Source organism: Panthera uncia, chromosome F1, assembly GCF_023721935.1.
Source record: "Panthera uncia isolate 11264 chromosome F1, Puncia_PCG_1.0, whole genome shotgun sequence".
NCBI classification, from domain to species: Eukaryota; Metazoa; Chordata; class Mammalia; order Carnivora; family Felidae; genus Panthera; species Panthera uncia.
The window spans coordinates 27,253,860-27,269,526 of NC_064813.1; the positions used below are offsets into that span (position 1 = coordinate 27,253,860).

At 36.8% G+C, this 15,667-nt stretch overlaps 1 protein-coding gene across 2 annotated transcripts in view; it reads right to left on the reverse strand.

Moving 5' to 3' along the window:
• Nucleotides 1-15,667, reverse strand: part of CEP350 (centrosomal protein 350) — a 151,557-nt gene that overhangs the window by 121,311 nt on the left and 14,579 nt on the right. For both annotated transcript variants that reach the window (XM_049634147.1, XM_049634146.1), the window contains exons 2-5: nt 4,878-4,963; nt 3,810-3,856; nt 1,511-1,625; nt 514-673 (exon numbers count right to left, since the gene is read on the reverse strand). In XM_049634147.1, the coding sequence (XP_049490104.1) occupies nt 514-673; nt 1,511-1,625; nt 3,810-3,856; nt 4,878-4,950 (395 nt within the window). In that variant the 5' untranslated portion in view covers nt 4,951-4,963. The remainder of the gene's footprint in view (nt 1-513; nt 674-1,510; nt 1,626-3,809; nt 3,857-4,877; nt 4,964-15,667) is intronic.

Genomic DNA, 15,667 nt, shown 5'->3' on the forward strand with positions numbered 1-15,667 from the left:
AAGGGAAGGGGAAGGGGAAGGGGAAGGAGAAGGAGAAGGAGAAGGAGAAGAAGAAGAAGAGGAAGAAGAAGAAGAAGAGGAAGAAGAAGAGGAAGGAGGAGGAGGAGGAGGAGGGGAAGGAGGAGGAGGGGAAGAAGAAGGAGAAAACTAAGCTATACAAAGTTCATTATGTAGACAAAGTTCATTATGTAGAACACTTAATCTGAGATATTAATGAAGAAAAAAAAAAAAAAAGCCACACTTCCAGAGACTGAATAATCTGTCTGTAGGAAACATATATTACAATGGTGGTAGCCTGGATTCACTACTTCTTCCTCCCAAATATTTAATCTGTGAAAGAGTAGAAAGTCAATATTTCATCATATATAAGACTTCTGCTCTACATTTTTGGGAAATGAAAAAGGTAATAATACTAGAGCCACAGTGCTATGCAAAACTCAAGAAAATAAACCATAATCTTAATGTAAATATTACAGGCTAATCCTAGTTGATAATTTACTGTTAAACACTAACCTGTAAGAAACCAAAGGTTCACGAAACTCCACGCGGTTATTTTTCCTTATGTTACTCTCCAGGGTGGTAACTCTGAGAGGGCTGCGAGATTTCTCTTTTCGTGATTTTGAAGATTTGGAGGTTGGAGCATTAACCCAAGAGTCATCCAGGAATCTACCATCTGAAGGAAAAGAAAGTCTGTAAGAACATATGATATAATCTACGATTGCCTCTGAATTTGGGTAGTGTTTATGAAAATAAGTATCTATTATTTCTGGCATCTCTAGTTGAATATCATATACGTGTATAGAAAACATTCAAATTAAACTATTACAAACCACTCAATCTATAGAGGAAAAAACTGCATTCTGAACAAAAAAAAATGCAAAACAAATTCTACATACAAAATTCCTTTTGGTCAAAGGCTCTCACTCAAACAAGGAATTATCGAATAAAATCCAACAGACTCACAGGTTTAAAAAAAAAAAAATTACAGTTTTAATGGAAAGTACTAACCTCCAGGTTCTAGTCCACTAATTAAGTAAGAAACCACACAATTACATATATGAAAGGTAACCAGAGAAAGTAATGGCATTGTGTCAATTTACCTATGAGATACATAATTCCAATTATGATTTAACCCCCTAAACAATATGTAAATCTTATTAAATCAACTAAATCTCAAAGTGATATATCTGTGAATTTAAAATACAGACATAATCCCAAAGGCTTAAAATCAAATTCTTATCATGAAAAACAAATGAAAAGTCACTGTCAAAGGTGATGCAATGATGCTAAAGTCCCTCATCAAAAGATAGTGAAAGCATCATCAGTAGTCACTGAATATGAAGCTGCTTCATAACTACTCAGCACCGAAGACAAAACACCTAAATGTGGATGAGGTATGGTCTCTGACAAAAGAGCAAGCAAATATACCAGACTATAAAAGGAAATTAAATTGAAACAAAACATCAAAAATGTAATACATCTGTAATTCTGGAAGCAACAACACACATACCTTTTCTGCTTATTTTTCTGGTAGCACTTGCCGAAGATTTCTTGGTATCCATGACAGAATCAAACACAGCTGTACTTGTAGGGACAACTTCTAATTTGTTTTCAATGTGTCTCAGCTAAAGTTCAAACACCATCACAACAAATAGGTTAATTCTGTATATAAATCCGCTACTACTGATTGACACAGTCACAAATTATATTGTCCGACACCTTTCTCTAAAGTAGGAAAAATTCAAGACTGCCTTTTTGTAGTATTAGCTTTTTCACTGTTTGTTACTTCAGCTATAGTAACAAGTAGTACAATGCTGCCCACATTTGGACAAGAAAATCAGAAAGATTCGCAAGAGGGGAACCTGGGTGGCTCAGTCAGTTGAGCACCCGACTCTTGGTTTCAGCTCAGGTCATGATCTCAGTTTGTGAGATCGAACCCCTTGTGGGGATTTTGTGCTGACAGCACGGAGCCTGCTTGGGATTCTCTCTCTCCCCCTCTCTTTCTGCCTCTCCCCCAGTTCCTTCTTCTCTCTCTCCCTATCTCTCTCAAAAATAAATACACATATTTTAAAACTTAAAAAAAAAAGATACTGAAGAATATCAAAGAGTTTCTATTTGTTTTGTTGACCTTTTTTTTATTATTTTTCGAAACAGTACATTTTCTAACATTATATGTTGCACATCATCGTTATATAGCCTGTGCAATTTACAGGCAAAAATTAGAAAAGAACAACTCAGATGGACTCAAATTTTAGAACTGTTCAAACGGCTACAACTTTTTAAGTCTTATGTCTATAAAATAAGTTTCACAATAAAAACAAAATTCACGAGACAGAACTCAGGTTTCCATACACTTTACAGTAGAAGTCAACTTCTGGTAGAACCACCAATGTTCTCAATGATTTAAAAACCATTTTCCCCTAATTATATGCTTACAGGAGAAAGCTTGTAAAGCACAGAAAAAGTATAAAAAATGAAATTAAAATCATCAAAATTCCACCACACAGAGATAAACACTGTGTAAAATTCTGATTTATCTTCATTCAGATTTTTGTGGTACAATGTACTCACAAAACTGGAATAATCATTGATATTCTGTTATCAGGCTTTTTCTCCCATTTATATTATAAGCCCCCTGTCATCCGTGAAAGTTATTTTTAGGGGCACTTGGAGGACTCAGTCGGTTAAGTGCCCAACTCTTGGTTTCAGCTCAGGTCATGATCTCATGGTTTGTGGATTCAAGCCCCACATCGGGCTCTGTGCTGACAGTGCAGAGCTTGCTTGGGATTCTCTCTCTGCCCCTCCTCTGCTTGTGCACCCTCACGCTCTCTCTCTCTCTCAAAAATAAATAAATTTTTAAAAAAGTTATTTTTAAAAACACAATAGTTTTGAAAAACGACAATTGACAGTTCAGCTCTAAATTAGGTTAACTCTAAGTTAAACTGGGGATAAAAACTATTCCTACATTGTAGATATACAATGCTCATATGGAAGAGAGAGAATATATATAATGCTTCATTTTACCCTACATTATGACCAAATCTAGGTTATAGTACCTTTTCCAGATGTATTTTCAAACCAGTTCTGAAGATTAGGGTACAGAGAATACCATATTCACACAGTAAAGAAATAAGTGACTCAAATTCAAAGAAAAAGGAAAAAGGCTCCCTTTGAAGGGACTATGTACCACTTGCCAAATTTGTTTTCCTTGTCTTGCAGACAAGACTGGACAGAACACAAATGAAAACAGGTTGCCTATAGACATTCTTCAACACTACTGACAGAAAACAGCCTGCTATTGCCACAAAAGAGGCAACTCACAGTCCATTAAAGAAGCTGTGTAAATGGTGAGTCACCAAATTCTACTCCTAAAACCAATACTACACTATACGTTAACCAAATAGAATTTAAATAAAAATTTGTTCCTTTCATTTCCTCTCTGACTCTGAGCCTTCTACGTAGACATAGCCCTATATTCCCAAATTCATTTTGTTTTATATCTTCATTTCAACATACCAGATGAACAAATTTATTAAAGGAGAACAAATAGCACAAATTATTTTAATATTTTATATGCCATAGTGTTAATGTTCCTGCCACCTAAAATAGTGTCTTGATTATCCCTTTATTATTTAATAGCTGTCATTAATGTTCATTTTGTAATATATGGTACTTAATTTCCAACCAAAATCTTTGACTTTATTTTCCTATCACAAAAGCACTATAGAAAAAAAAATGTAATCTATCCAATCATAACAGGAAATCAATTTTAAACCTGAAAGAAATAAATGGAAGCTATAATTACTTACAGCAGCCTTGGTCTGAGAAAGTGCATTCCACGATGTGGTTATATCTGCTAGGAAACAGTGATATTTACTGAATCAGAATCTCTGAAAAAGTCTTCAAAATCTGCATTTTAATAAGCTTCTAAATGCACTTGATTTTGAGGACCATTTTATTAGGCAGAACTATTCCTCAGCAACTGCTTTATTATATTGAACCAAAACATGGTTCTTTTCCCATCCTATAACGCCAAGTTTCCTAGTTTATGTTTTACAGTTGTATTAGACATTGATCCTATTAGTTCCTGGGACAGCTGGACCAACACCCCCACCCGCAGCTCCATCAGACGTCTCCAACAATAAGCAGTATCCTCAATTTGCCCCAATGACCTACACACATACAAAGTTTTATATTGTGATATAGTTCACATTATGATGCTGAAAAGATTAGAAAAGTACTCCAGACTTAAACCTACCAACAGAAACAAAGGTAAAATCTAGTCTTTCAGATAATAGCCCTACAAATAACATAAGGCCACATAGTTCCTTGAGTCATCCTTCTCTAGGAAATTTCATTTCAGCCAAATGTTCCTTATGTGACATGATTTCCAGATCCCTCACAAACCCAATAATCTTCCTTCAGATGTACTCTAGCTTGTCAATGTACCTCAAAATATATCATGCCCTAAATTAAAGTTAACCCCAATGCATCATTTAAAAAAAAAAAAAAAGAGTTCAGTGAGACTTTTCCTTTTCTTATCTGTGCACTACAGAGGTCTAAGACTATATTAGGACGTATATTATACCACTTATTGACATTACCAGAATTTTTCAGAATTTCTAAGAAACTGTGTAAAACTAATTTTGCATGCACTGCTTCTTTTTTAAAAAGAATGTTTTCCTTTATAAAAGTTTACCATAGGACACCTTTGAAGGTGAGATCCCTTGTATGTTTAAAAGAAATTTCATTTAAAAATTTATCTACCTTTTACAAACCAAAGTATACATGTAGTTTTCATTTACTGATTAGCCCAGAATTTTATACACACGACCTAAACAAGGCATTAAGTTCAATTTAAAGCAAACAGATCATACCTTGGACAGTATCCTTGCTTTGAGAGTTCCTTGGATTTGGTAAAGGCACCTCTTTTGATTTGCTGCTCTTCATCCTGCCAATTTACCTGCAATCATACCACCAGCGTTCATTGAACATCAATACTATCACATTAGCAAAGGAAAATGCTATCATTTATCTTAACGTTCATGAAAGTCAGCAAGGAATTTTGTCAACTCTAAGTTACCTTCATGCCCTGTTAAGAGTCCCTGATAATCTGATAACTTTATTTTTCTTTGGAAAACTAAACCATTAAAAAGTCTATCGTGACTACCTCACACCAACTAGGATGGCAATATCAAAATGCCAACAACAACAAATACTAAGTGTTGATGCGGAGAAACTGGAACTCTTGTGGCCTGTTTGTGGGAATGTCAAATAATATAGCCTCTGTGGAAAACAGTATGGCAGTTCCTCAAAAAATTAACAATAGAGGGGTGCCTGGGTGGCTCAGTCAGTTAAGCATCTGACTCTTGATTTCAGCTCAGGTCATCACCTCACAATTTGTGAGTTTAAGCCCGGTGTTGGGCTCCACAAAGAGCCTGCTTGGGATTCTCCCTCTTCCTCTCTCTGCCCCTCCCCTGCTCACGTGCTTGCTCTCTCTCTCTCTCTCTCTCTCCCCCTCTTAAAATAAACTTTAAAAAAAAAAAAGAAAGAGGACAATTTTGGAATACCTGAGTGGCTCTGCCAGTTAAGCATCTGACTCTTGATCTCAGAGTCATGAGTTCAAACCCCATGTTAGGCTCCACATTGGGTGTGAAGCCTACTTAAAAAAACAACAACAAAAAAAACAAAAAACAACAACAACAAAAAAAACGGGGCAGGACGGAGCCTGGGTGGCTTAGTCGGTTAAGCATCTGACTTTGGCTCAGGTCATCATTTCATGGTTTGTGAGTCTGAGCCCCTCGTTGAGCTCTGTACTGACAGCTCAGAGCCTGGAGCCTGCTTAGGATTCTGTGTCTCCCTCTCTCTCTGCCCCTTGCCTGCTCACACTCTGTCTCTCTCTCAAAAATGAATAAACATTACAAAAAAATTTTAAAAGGGAGGGCAACTTTGACATATTCCATAGTAGAGATGAACTTTGAGTACATCAGCTAAGTGAAATGGGCCAGTTACAAAGAAGAATACTGTATGATTCCACTCATATAAGGTACCTATAGTAGTCAAAATCATAGGGACAAAAAGTAAAACAGTGGTTACCAGAAGCCAGGAAAGGGGGGAACATGGAGCTATTGTTTAATGGATATAGAATTTCAGTTTTGCAAGATGGAAAAAGTTTTGGACATGAATGGTGATGATGCACAATGCTATAAATGTATTTAATATTACTAAATTATACACTAAAAATGGTTAAGATGGTACATTTTATATTATGTATTTTAATGTTTGTTTGTTTATTTATTTATTTATTTATTTAATTTATTTTGAGAGAGAGAGAGAGAGACAGGGCTCAAGTCAGGTAGGACCAGACGGAGAGGGAGACACAGAATCTGAAGCAGGCTCCCAGCTCTGAACTGTCAGCACAGAGCACGACACAGGGCTCGAACTCATGAGCCATGAGATCAAAACCTGAGCCAAAGACCGACTGAGCCACCCAGGTACACCTATATTATCTATTTTAGCACAATAAAAAATACTGAAAGAAAAAAATTATAGCATGACTCAAAGAGAAAGATAACGATCTGCTTATGCTGACTAAACAGCTTGATAATAGTCATATTTTCTTATCAATATAGTAGAATTATTTTGTGGGGCACCTGGGTGGCTCAGGTCATGATCTCGCAGTTTGTGAGTTCAAGCCCACCTCGGGCTCTGTACTGACAGCTCAGGGCCTGGAGCCCATTTCGGATCCTCTGTCCCCCCCCCTCTCTCTGCCCCTTCCCCATTTGCACTCTCTCTCTCAAAAGAGATAAATAAAACATTAAAAAAGATAAAAATAAATAAAAATAAAAATAAATGAGTGGCTCAGCTGGTTACGCATCTGACTTCGGTTCAGGCCATGATCTCATGGTTCTTGGGTTCAAACCCTACATTGGCCTCTGTGCTAACAGCTCAGAGCCTGCAGCCTGCTTTGGATTCTGTGTTTCCCTTTCTCTCTGCCCATCCCCTGCTTGCGCTCTGTCTCTCTCTCAAAAATAAATAAAACATTAGAAAATAATAATAAAATAAAATAATAAAACTAAAAATAGAAAACAGATAGAAAAACTAAAATTAACACATATGCAAGTAGTTTAAAATTTTTCCAACCATAAAAACTCCCATCAGAGATGCCAATGTAGTTCAAAACATTAACTCACTTTACTTTCCTTCTCATAAAGATACTTTCCTTCTCATAAAGATACTTAACCAACTGCATGGCTCAGTCGGTTAGTGTCCGACTTAGGCTCAGGTCACGATCTCACGGTTCATGGTTTGAGCCCCGGGTCGGGCTCTGTGCTGACAGCTCAGAGCCTGGAGCCTGCTTCGGATTCTGTGTCTTCCTCTCTCTCTGCCCCCCCCTCCCCACTCATGCTCTGTCTCTGTCTCTCAAAAATAAATAAAAACATTTTAAAAAGTTTTAATAAAATAAAATAACAAACATGAGTTATTCTATATTAGTAAATAATATGTCAACAATGTGACAAAAGTTTTCTTTGGGCAGACTTCTCTTTTCTTTAAAACTAAAATAAATGCTTAAATACACAGTGATCATCCATTTTCCAATGAGAAGGAAGAATAGATTAAATAATCAAAACTGCATTTATGTCCATAATCTCTATGTTTAAGGGCTAATGCTGATAGGCTGGGACAAGGTAGATAAATAAAATGAAAAGCATTTAAATAAATCTACTCCCAAATAAAAACCTTCGTAAGAGTTACTCATCTTCAAATGCAAAGGACTCAATGTTTCGAGTGTGACATTTATGTAAAATTTCATCTTGTAAAGAAATGCTAGTATATTCACCATTTAACAATGAGAATGAACTAATTACAACAACATATAACAAGATAGTTGAACATCACAAACATGTTAAGTGAAGAATGCCAGAAACAAGAGTACATGTTGTATAATTCCATTTTATAAAGTATCAAACTTTATAAAAAAATTTTTTAAAGGGGTGGGGAGAGCCTGGGTGGCTCAGTCGGTTGAGCGTCTGACTTCAGCTCAGGTCATCATCTCGCAGCTTGTGAGTTTGAGCCCTGCATCAGGCTCTGTGCTGGCAGCTCAGAGCCTGGAGCCTGCTTCGGATTTTGTGTCCCTCTCTCTCTCTGCTCCTTCCCTGCTCATGCTCTCTCTCTCTCTCTCTCTCTCAAGGATAAATAAAACATTAAAAAAATTTTTTTAAAGTATCAAACTTCTATGGTGTTAAAAAGACAGTGGTTATGTAGGTTTGGGCAGGGGTGATGACTGGAACTAGAGCAAGGAACAGCTTTTGAGGTACTGATAATATTGTTTATTGATATGGGTGCTGATTACATGCACGTATTCTGTTTAAAGGATTTCCATCAAGCTGTGTGCACTTACATTCTTTTTCAATGTATATTATACATCAAAAAGTATTTTCAGATAACATGCCTAGTTGAAGTTTATAATTACAGTTTTAATTCAGTTCTATATGTCTAGTCTCATGAATGTCAGTTTTTCAATAATCCACCCTTCAAAATCCCTGGTTATCCCATACCAGTAAGTGGATGTTATTAATAGAATCTATTTAAGTAGGTCTGTTCTTTCTGTAAGAATATATATGTAAAATATCACCATTTTTTTATAAAGATAGAAAAAAATGAGGAAAAAGCACAATGAAAAAAACCTTCATAGAAAGGAGAGAATCTAATCTATCAAAACTCTTACTATCTTTAAAGTATAAATCTCAATCCACAAAATGCCTTTTCCAATTATTTTAAGGTTACCAAGTCAAACAGATCAAACTTATTCAAGATGATTTATTGGGCAGTAATGAAACTAACCTTCTCAGTTCAATGAACATGGCTTTATTCTACAGCCATATGGAAATTTTGGAATTATTTACTGAACACTTGTGTATTCTCTTTTGCCTACTTAATCTGTCAAGAATTAAGAATTAAGGTAAGTAAAAATGTACTGTAACTTTTTGTTTCCTCTTCATATTTCTATAAACTAATGTTTATATAGCTTGATATGATTATTTAGTGCTTAGGTTATTAGGAGAAGTTATTATAGATAAAATATGTTACATATATTGCTTAAAAAAAGAGGAGTGCTCAGTCGGTTAAGCTTCCGAATTCAGCTCAGGTCATGATCTCACACAGTTCGTCAGTTTGAGCCCCGTGTCGGGTTCTGTGCTGACAGCTTGGAGCCTGGAGCCTGCTTCGGATTCTGTGTCTCCCTCTCTCTCTGCCCCTCCCCCACTTGTGCTCTGTCACTCTTACAAAAATAAATAAACACTCAAGAGAGAGAGAGAAAATACAGAAAATTTCAATGACAATTTCTATGACAATTCTTTTGAGAGAGCGTTATCTCTGGTCACCAGAAAACACTTTTTTCAATCCATTGATAAAATTTAGGCTTTGTTCTTCAAATTCATTTTCTTATAAACAATCCTTCGACTAAAAAGTCCATACTTTCTAAAGTCTAAAAAATCATTTTTTCCTGACCCACAAGTTAGTTTTTATGAAGATAAAACAGGAAAAATAATTAAAACTAAGTATATACGTATATATGTGTATGTATATAATCTGTATAACACAATTTTCCAGTAAGGTATTATAACACTATCACATTGGGTTTTTAAGCTTTCATCTTGAAATAGTCACTACTCTTGGAATCAGTAAAACACATCTGTCCTATTTTCCTTATCTTCTTGATTTTTTTTTCCCCTTAACTGATGGCTTCTCTACTTTTGCCCAATTCATCAATGGTAACATTTCGAAAGGTTCCATTCGTAAGTCTCTTCTTTCCTAGCTCCTTCTTCCCAGGCAATCTCACACATTTTCATAGTTTCAACCACTTCCTAAATGTCATATTTCTGTCCTAGGTCCTTGTCTGAACTCTAGACCCAAGTTTTCAGTCTATTAGACAGGCCACCTCCAAATCCCACTGAATTTCAAATTTATCAAGTTCAGAACCAAATTCATTATTGTTGATCTTCAAAATAGTTTCTTCTTTTTCTCATAGCGAATGGGGTTGTCATGCATCCAGTTAATCTTTGACATTTCTGCCTCTCCTTCACCATCATTTACTGAGTTACCAAGTCAATACTATCTTTTAAGACATTTCTGTTATGATATATAAAATATGCCTCCATAAAGCTGTTGAAAAAACTTAAGATATTTCTAACTTCTCTCTCCCTCTCTCTCTCTTCCCCTTGCCTCTGTTCAGAGAATTATCTTTAGCCCAAATTATGGTAAAAGCTTCCTAAATTATTCTGTTCCTAACCTATTCTCTATACTGCAACCACAATTATCTTTCTAAAAAAAGAACCTAGCAACTCTGCTTCTAAAGCTCTTCAATGACTATCACCTATGGGATAAAATTCCAGATTCCTTAGCATGATAAACTTAATTTATAGTCTTAGCCTCTTTGCTATCTTCACTGTATACCAACTGTTCCTGTCAAAAAGTCATATCTAGAATGCATTCTCTAAACATCCAGAAATTTCTTTACCTCCACATCTTATTTCCTAAATTTTTGGGGGCAGTAATATCCTTCAAGTCCAACGTTAATGTCATCTAGTACAAATCTTTCCCCAACTGTTCCTTAACAGAACTATTACTACTTCATCTATTTCCGCAATAGCACTCTGTTAACTTGTTAGAGCCCTTATCATTGTGCGCACACACACACACAGACACACACACACACACACACACACACACACACACACACTTCATTCATTCATTCATTCATTCATTCAATGAACATTCCTTAAGCACTTAATGCTCACAATCTAGTGAAGGCACACATATAAACAAATAGTATACAATGTGCTAAATTATATAATAAAGTTACAAATAGCATGTGTATCAGTCTCTCCACAAGGTTGTATGGATTTTAAGGACTACATCTTCTTATTTACCTTCCTATCAACAGAGACCGTCCATGAACAAAAAAGCAAATGGCAATGTTGAAAGCTGTTATGATCTCAACTTAAACAGAAAATAATAGAGGGATCAAAGTCAAGGCTGCCAGTGAAAGGACAAACAGGGAAGGGAGGGGGGGTAAATCAATACCAGTAACAATAAACATGATCACAGAAGCAGAAGAGATGGTTTAAAAAGCCAGGCTGGAAAACACTTAAGGAAGAAAGAGGAACACAATTAAAATATATCACTAGGCTAGTAAGCTGGGAACAAAAGAGAGAACAAGGGAGTGAAATTCATATACTATTTTGCAAGTAGCCTATAAGAATAACTGGTAAAATAAACTACAAACCACATACACAAAAAGCATAATTGACCTTGCTGATAACAGTGTAAAGAAGAGGGCTACAGGTGACCATATAATAAACTAAATGTATGATGCCATGGAAATAATGGGAGTCATTTGATAAAAGCATACCATCATTAATGTGCAATGAATCAGATGGCTGGAGCAAAAGATAATGCGTATCCTCTGTATTTACTTGCTTAAGTAAAAGCCTTGCTATGATTAGGCCAAAAAAAAAAAAAAAAAAAAAAGTTCAGAAAGTTTTGTATAGTTCAAAAAAAAAGTTCAAGAACTATGTATAAACTGCCCTGGAGGTTCATTTATTCACTCTGGACATAATGTAATGAGCAGGTAAAGTGGAGCAGTAAAACATTACCATCTAGAGTCAGTGAACAGCAGAAACTACTCAGAAAGAGAAGACATTTCTCCCAGCTACTCACCCAGAGCAAAGATTAACTACTAGAAATACGGCTTCAACCTCATATAAAGTCTGAGTGTTTCTCAGAGGGGAATGGGGTGGCCCCATCTGAACAGATTATTTGTGGTAATTAACAGAGATGTACCACTAACTCCCAGGCTACAACCTGACAAACAAATCTGTCCTGTTGAGAATTACACTGTTAGCAATCAAGTTCCCTGATTTTGGAAGTATGGTGATATCGCAGAGTGCCATCCTCAAGAGACCTTAACTCTACCTGACTTCCAGTGAAACCCAGTAACAAAGATTCCAAGCTGCCAAGAGTCTCTAACAGACAGTAAGAAGCCAGAATCCTAAGGTAAAAATTGAAATAACTGGAATTAGATCTAGGCACACTATCCTAGATCTTATTCAATTAAGTCCATCAGTAAACAATGCATTCTTTCTCCTAAAACCCATACCATACCATTCCTTCTTCTAAAATCCTACAGGCTAAAGTGAGCTGAAAGGTGAAGGTGGGTTTCCTGATACTTTGTTATCATCTCTGGTTCTTTCATTCACTAGTACATTCTTACTTAAGAAAGTCCGCTTAAAATTAAAGAAACATTTATATTCATTCCCTAAAAAACAAATTTGTTATAATCTCTTCAAATATTATATCTTCCTTTTTTTCCCTATTTACCTCCCATTTTCTATGATATTTTTCCCTCTTCTGTTTTCTGTATTAATCACATATCTGACTTCCTCTCCTCCCTTATTTTTAGTTTCCCTATTTTTATATCTACTGTTCATATTTATATCATACATGTTTATGGCTAATTTTCTATATCTAAAAAAGGTATTACCTCCATGAATAAACCTACAACATAATAAAATTTCTCTCAAAACCCAAAAAGCACCTGGGTGGCTCAGTCAGTCAAGCATCCAACTTCGGCTCAGGTTATGATCTCAGGGCTCGTAGGTTCGAGCCCTGCATCGGGCTCTGGGCTGACAGCTTGGAGCCTGGAGCCTGCTTCGGATTCTGTGTCTCCTTCTCTCTCTGCCCCTCCCCTATTCATGCTCTGTCTCTCTCAAAAATAAATAAACATTAAAAAAAAATTTTTTTTAAAGATAACTCTCTCCCAAATAATCCATACATACATTCCCAATCATTCCTGCTGCAAGAGAGTTTCAGAGCAGCCACATAACGCCCTCCTCCAAGCAGCTGCAGAGTTCCTGTCTCCTGAACCTGCTTTCTCAAGCAGCTCTAGGAGGAGAATCACCTGAATGACATATTAGAAACTGAGATGCTGAGGCTCCACCCCCAAGAGCTTCTGAATCAGTGGGTCTGTGAAGAGGCCAAAAATCTGTATTTTTAAAGGTCCACAGGAATCCCAATACCATGTCAGCTTTGAGAACTACAGCTCTAAAGACTATTTTCAGTTCTACTCTTTGAAGCCCGAAGCCTCCAAAACCACTGTTGATTTCCATAAAGATGAGCATCAGTGGAGAGAACTAATCCTATTCCCCAACCACCTGAGACCATCTCTCTTGCGAAGATCCAGAACACTTAAGAACAAAAAAATACCTTTAAACCAGAAGCTAAAATTACAGACCTCTATGGGGGGTGACCATGAAGGCAGTTAATAGTTAATAATTGTAGCTACCATTTTCTGTGTTCCTTCTATGTGGGCCAAGAACTAAGTCTCCATCACAACCCACAATCCTTTTCCTTATTTGCCTTTTACTCCTCCCCTTAATCTAAGAGCTCTGTTCAATGCAGCTGGAAATCTGTATCCTTCTCTCTCCCCTTATATACTCTCTTCTTATATATTCAGGCTATGCTGAGGAGAAAAGTACACAACACATCACCCTTTCCTTTCCCCTATGTATTAAGATCCCTTATTTACCCTTTTTCTCCCCTCCCATTTCTTCCCACTCCTAGCAAAAAGAAGCCTTTTCTTCTTTGTGACCGTAGGAACATACTGCGCAGGGGAAATTGCCCCCATCTGAACCTGGCTCCACTCGGGTTTCTCTTGTCCTCTTCTGTTCTCTTCCTGGTGTTCTTTTTCTCAGTACGGTATGCATAATAGAACAGACATGGGCTTTGGGGGACATTTATTTTATTTTTTTTCACTCTTGTTTATAAAAACACTTAAGCATTCAATCCCAGAGAACCAAAAATCCCACCTCCCCACTGAACACTACTAAGGGGCAGGTCTTCTGCTCCATACCTTTTCTGTTTTTCTTTCTCTCTTGTTAATGCTTTTAAAAATGAATGAGTTTTTTTATATAAATAAAGTTTTTAAAGTATGGAAAAACTATTCATATATCCATTTCACTGATGAAGAAACAGTATCAGACAGGCTATGGAAATAGTCCAAGGTCATTCAGTGACAGATCTGAAAATTAAATCTAGAGCCCTCTCTCTCTCTCAAACCTCTGAAAGCCTCTAACAGGCCATTCACATAATGCCTCTCATAATATTCAAACTCAGCTACCATCCATAACATAATCCCCCATACTCTCTCAAAATTTCATCACAAGGCACTTGGCTTTCCCACCTCAATTCTATCCTCAATTCCCACCTCTAATGGAATTTCTGCTCCATAAACTTCAATGCACTTTAACTTCTTTAGAGAATACTCATTGAACCAATATGTCTTGACTCTTATCAAACTCACACCAAAGGACAGGGCTTGCTCACAAATGTCTATGGATGAAACGTTTTATTCCACCCTCTCTTCTACACAGGTAAGAGGTTTCAGCAAACTCTCTGGTGTTGCATCAGACTGTGCTCTTCCACACTGAAGAAAGACCTTTTCCTCAAATTGACCCATGTCCTCCACTCATTTATTGTTTGCTGAGTGCTATGTATGTAGTAGAAATGAAAAGTGCTAAGCAGTGGGAAGACAGCAGTGAGAAGGAACATACTCACCAATTAAAGAAATCTAAAGATTTACTCAGAAAGTTGATATTCATAAAGATTACAAATGAGATGAAAATAATTAAGGGGAAAAATAGAAATGCCACAGAAGCATATAACAGAAAGAAATTCATCTAATCTGGGAAGTGAAGAGGAAAGTGTCATTAAATCTAAGACCTAAAGGATGAATATAGGGCAGCACGGAAGAGCTTTCCAGGCAGTAAGAACAGTACATGGAACAGCCCTGAGACAAAAAAGACAGGACACAGTTTAAGAAACCAAAAAGCCCCATGTGTTGAAAAGGACAAATGTCAAGAAATAAATCTGAAGAAGAAAAGGAACAAGATCATGTGAGGTCTTCAACACGATTTGTTTTTTTTTTATTTTTTTTTTAATTTTTTTTTTAAGTTTATTTATTTTTGAGACAGAGAGAGACAGAGCATGAACGGGGGAGGGTCAGAGAGAGAGGGAGACACAGAATCCGAAGCAGGCTCCAGGCTCTGAGCCGTCAGCCCAGAGCCCGACGCGGGGCTCAAACTCACGGACCGCGAGATCGTGACCTGAGCCGAAGTCGGACGCTTAACCGACTGAGCCACCCAGGCGCCCCAACACGATTTGTTTTTAAAGGATCAATTATTGGCCACTCCTCTCCATGACCACAGTTTTGAGAAACCAATAACATAGAATCTATACCACTCTATTGCACTTTTCAGAAAACTTTAAGAATACTTTTATTACTGGGAATGCAAGCTGGTGCAGCCAATCTGGAAAACAGTATGGAGGTTCCTCAAAAAACTAAAAATAGAACTACCCTACAACCCAGCAATTGCACTACTAGGCATTTATCCATGGGATACAGGTGTGCTATTTCAAAGGGACACATGCACTCCCATGTTTAGAGCAGCACTATCAACAATAGCCAAAGTATGGAAAGAGCCCAAATGTCCATCGATGGATGAATGGATAAAGAAGATGTGGTATATACATATATGTATACACACACACACACACACACACACACACACACACATACACAATGGAGTATTACTTGGCAATCAAAAAG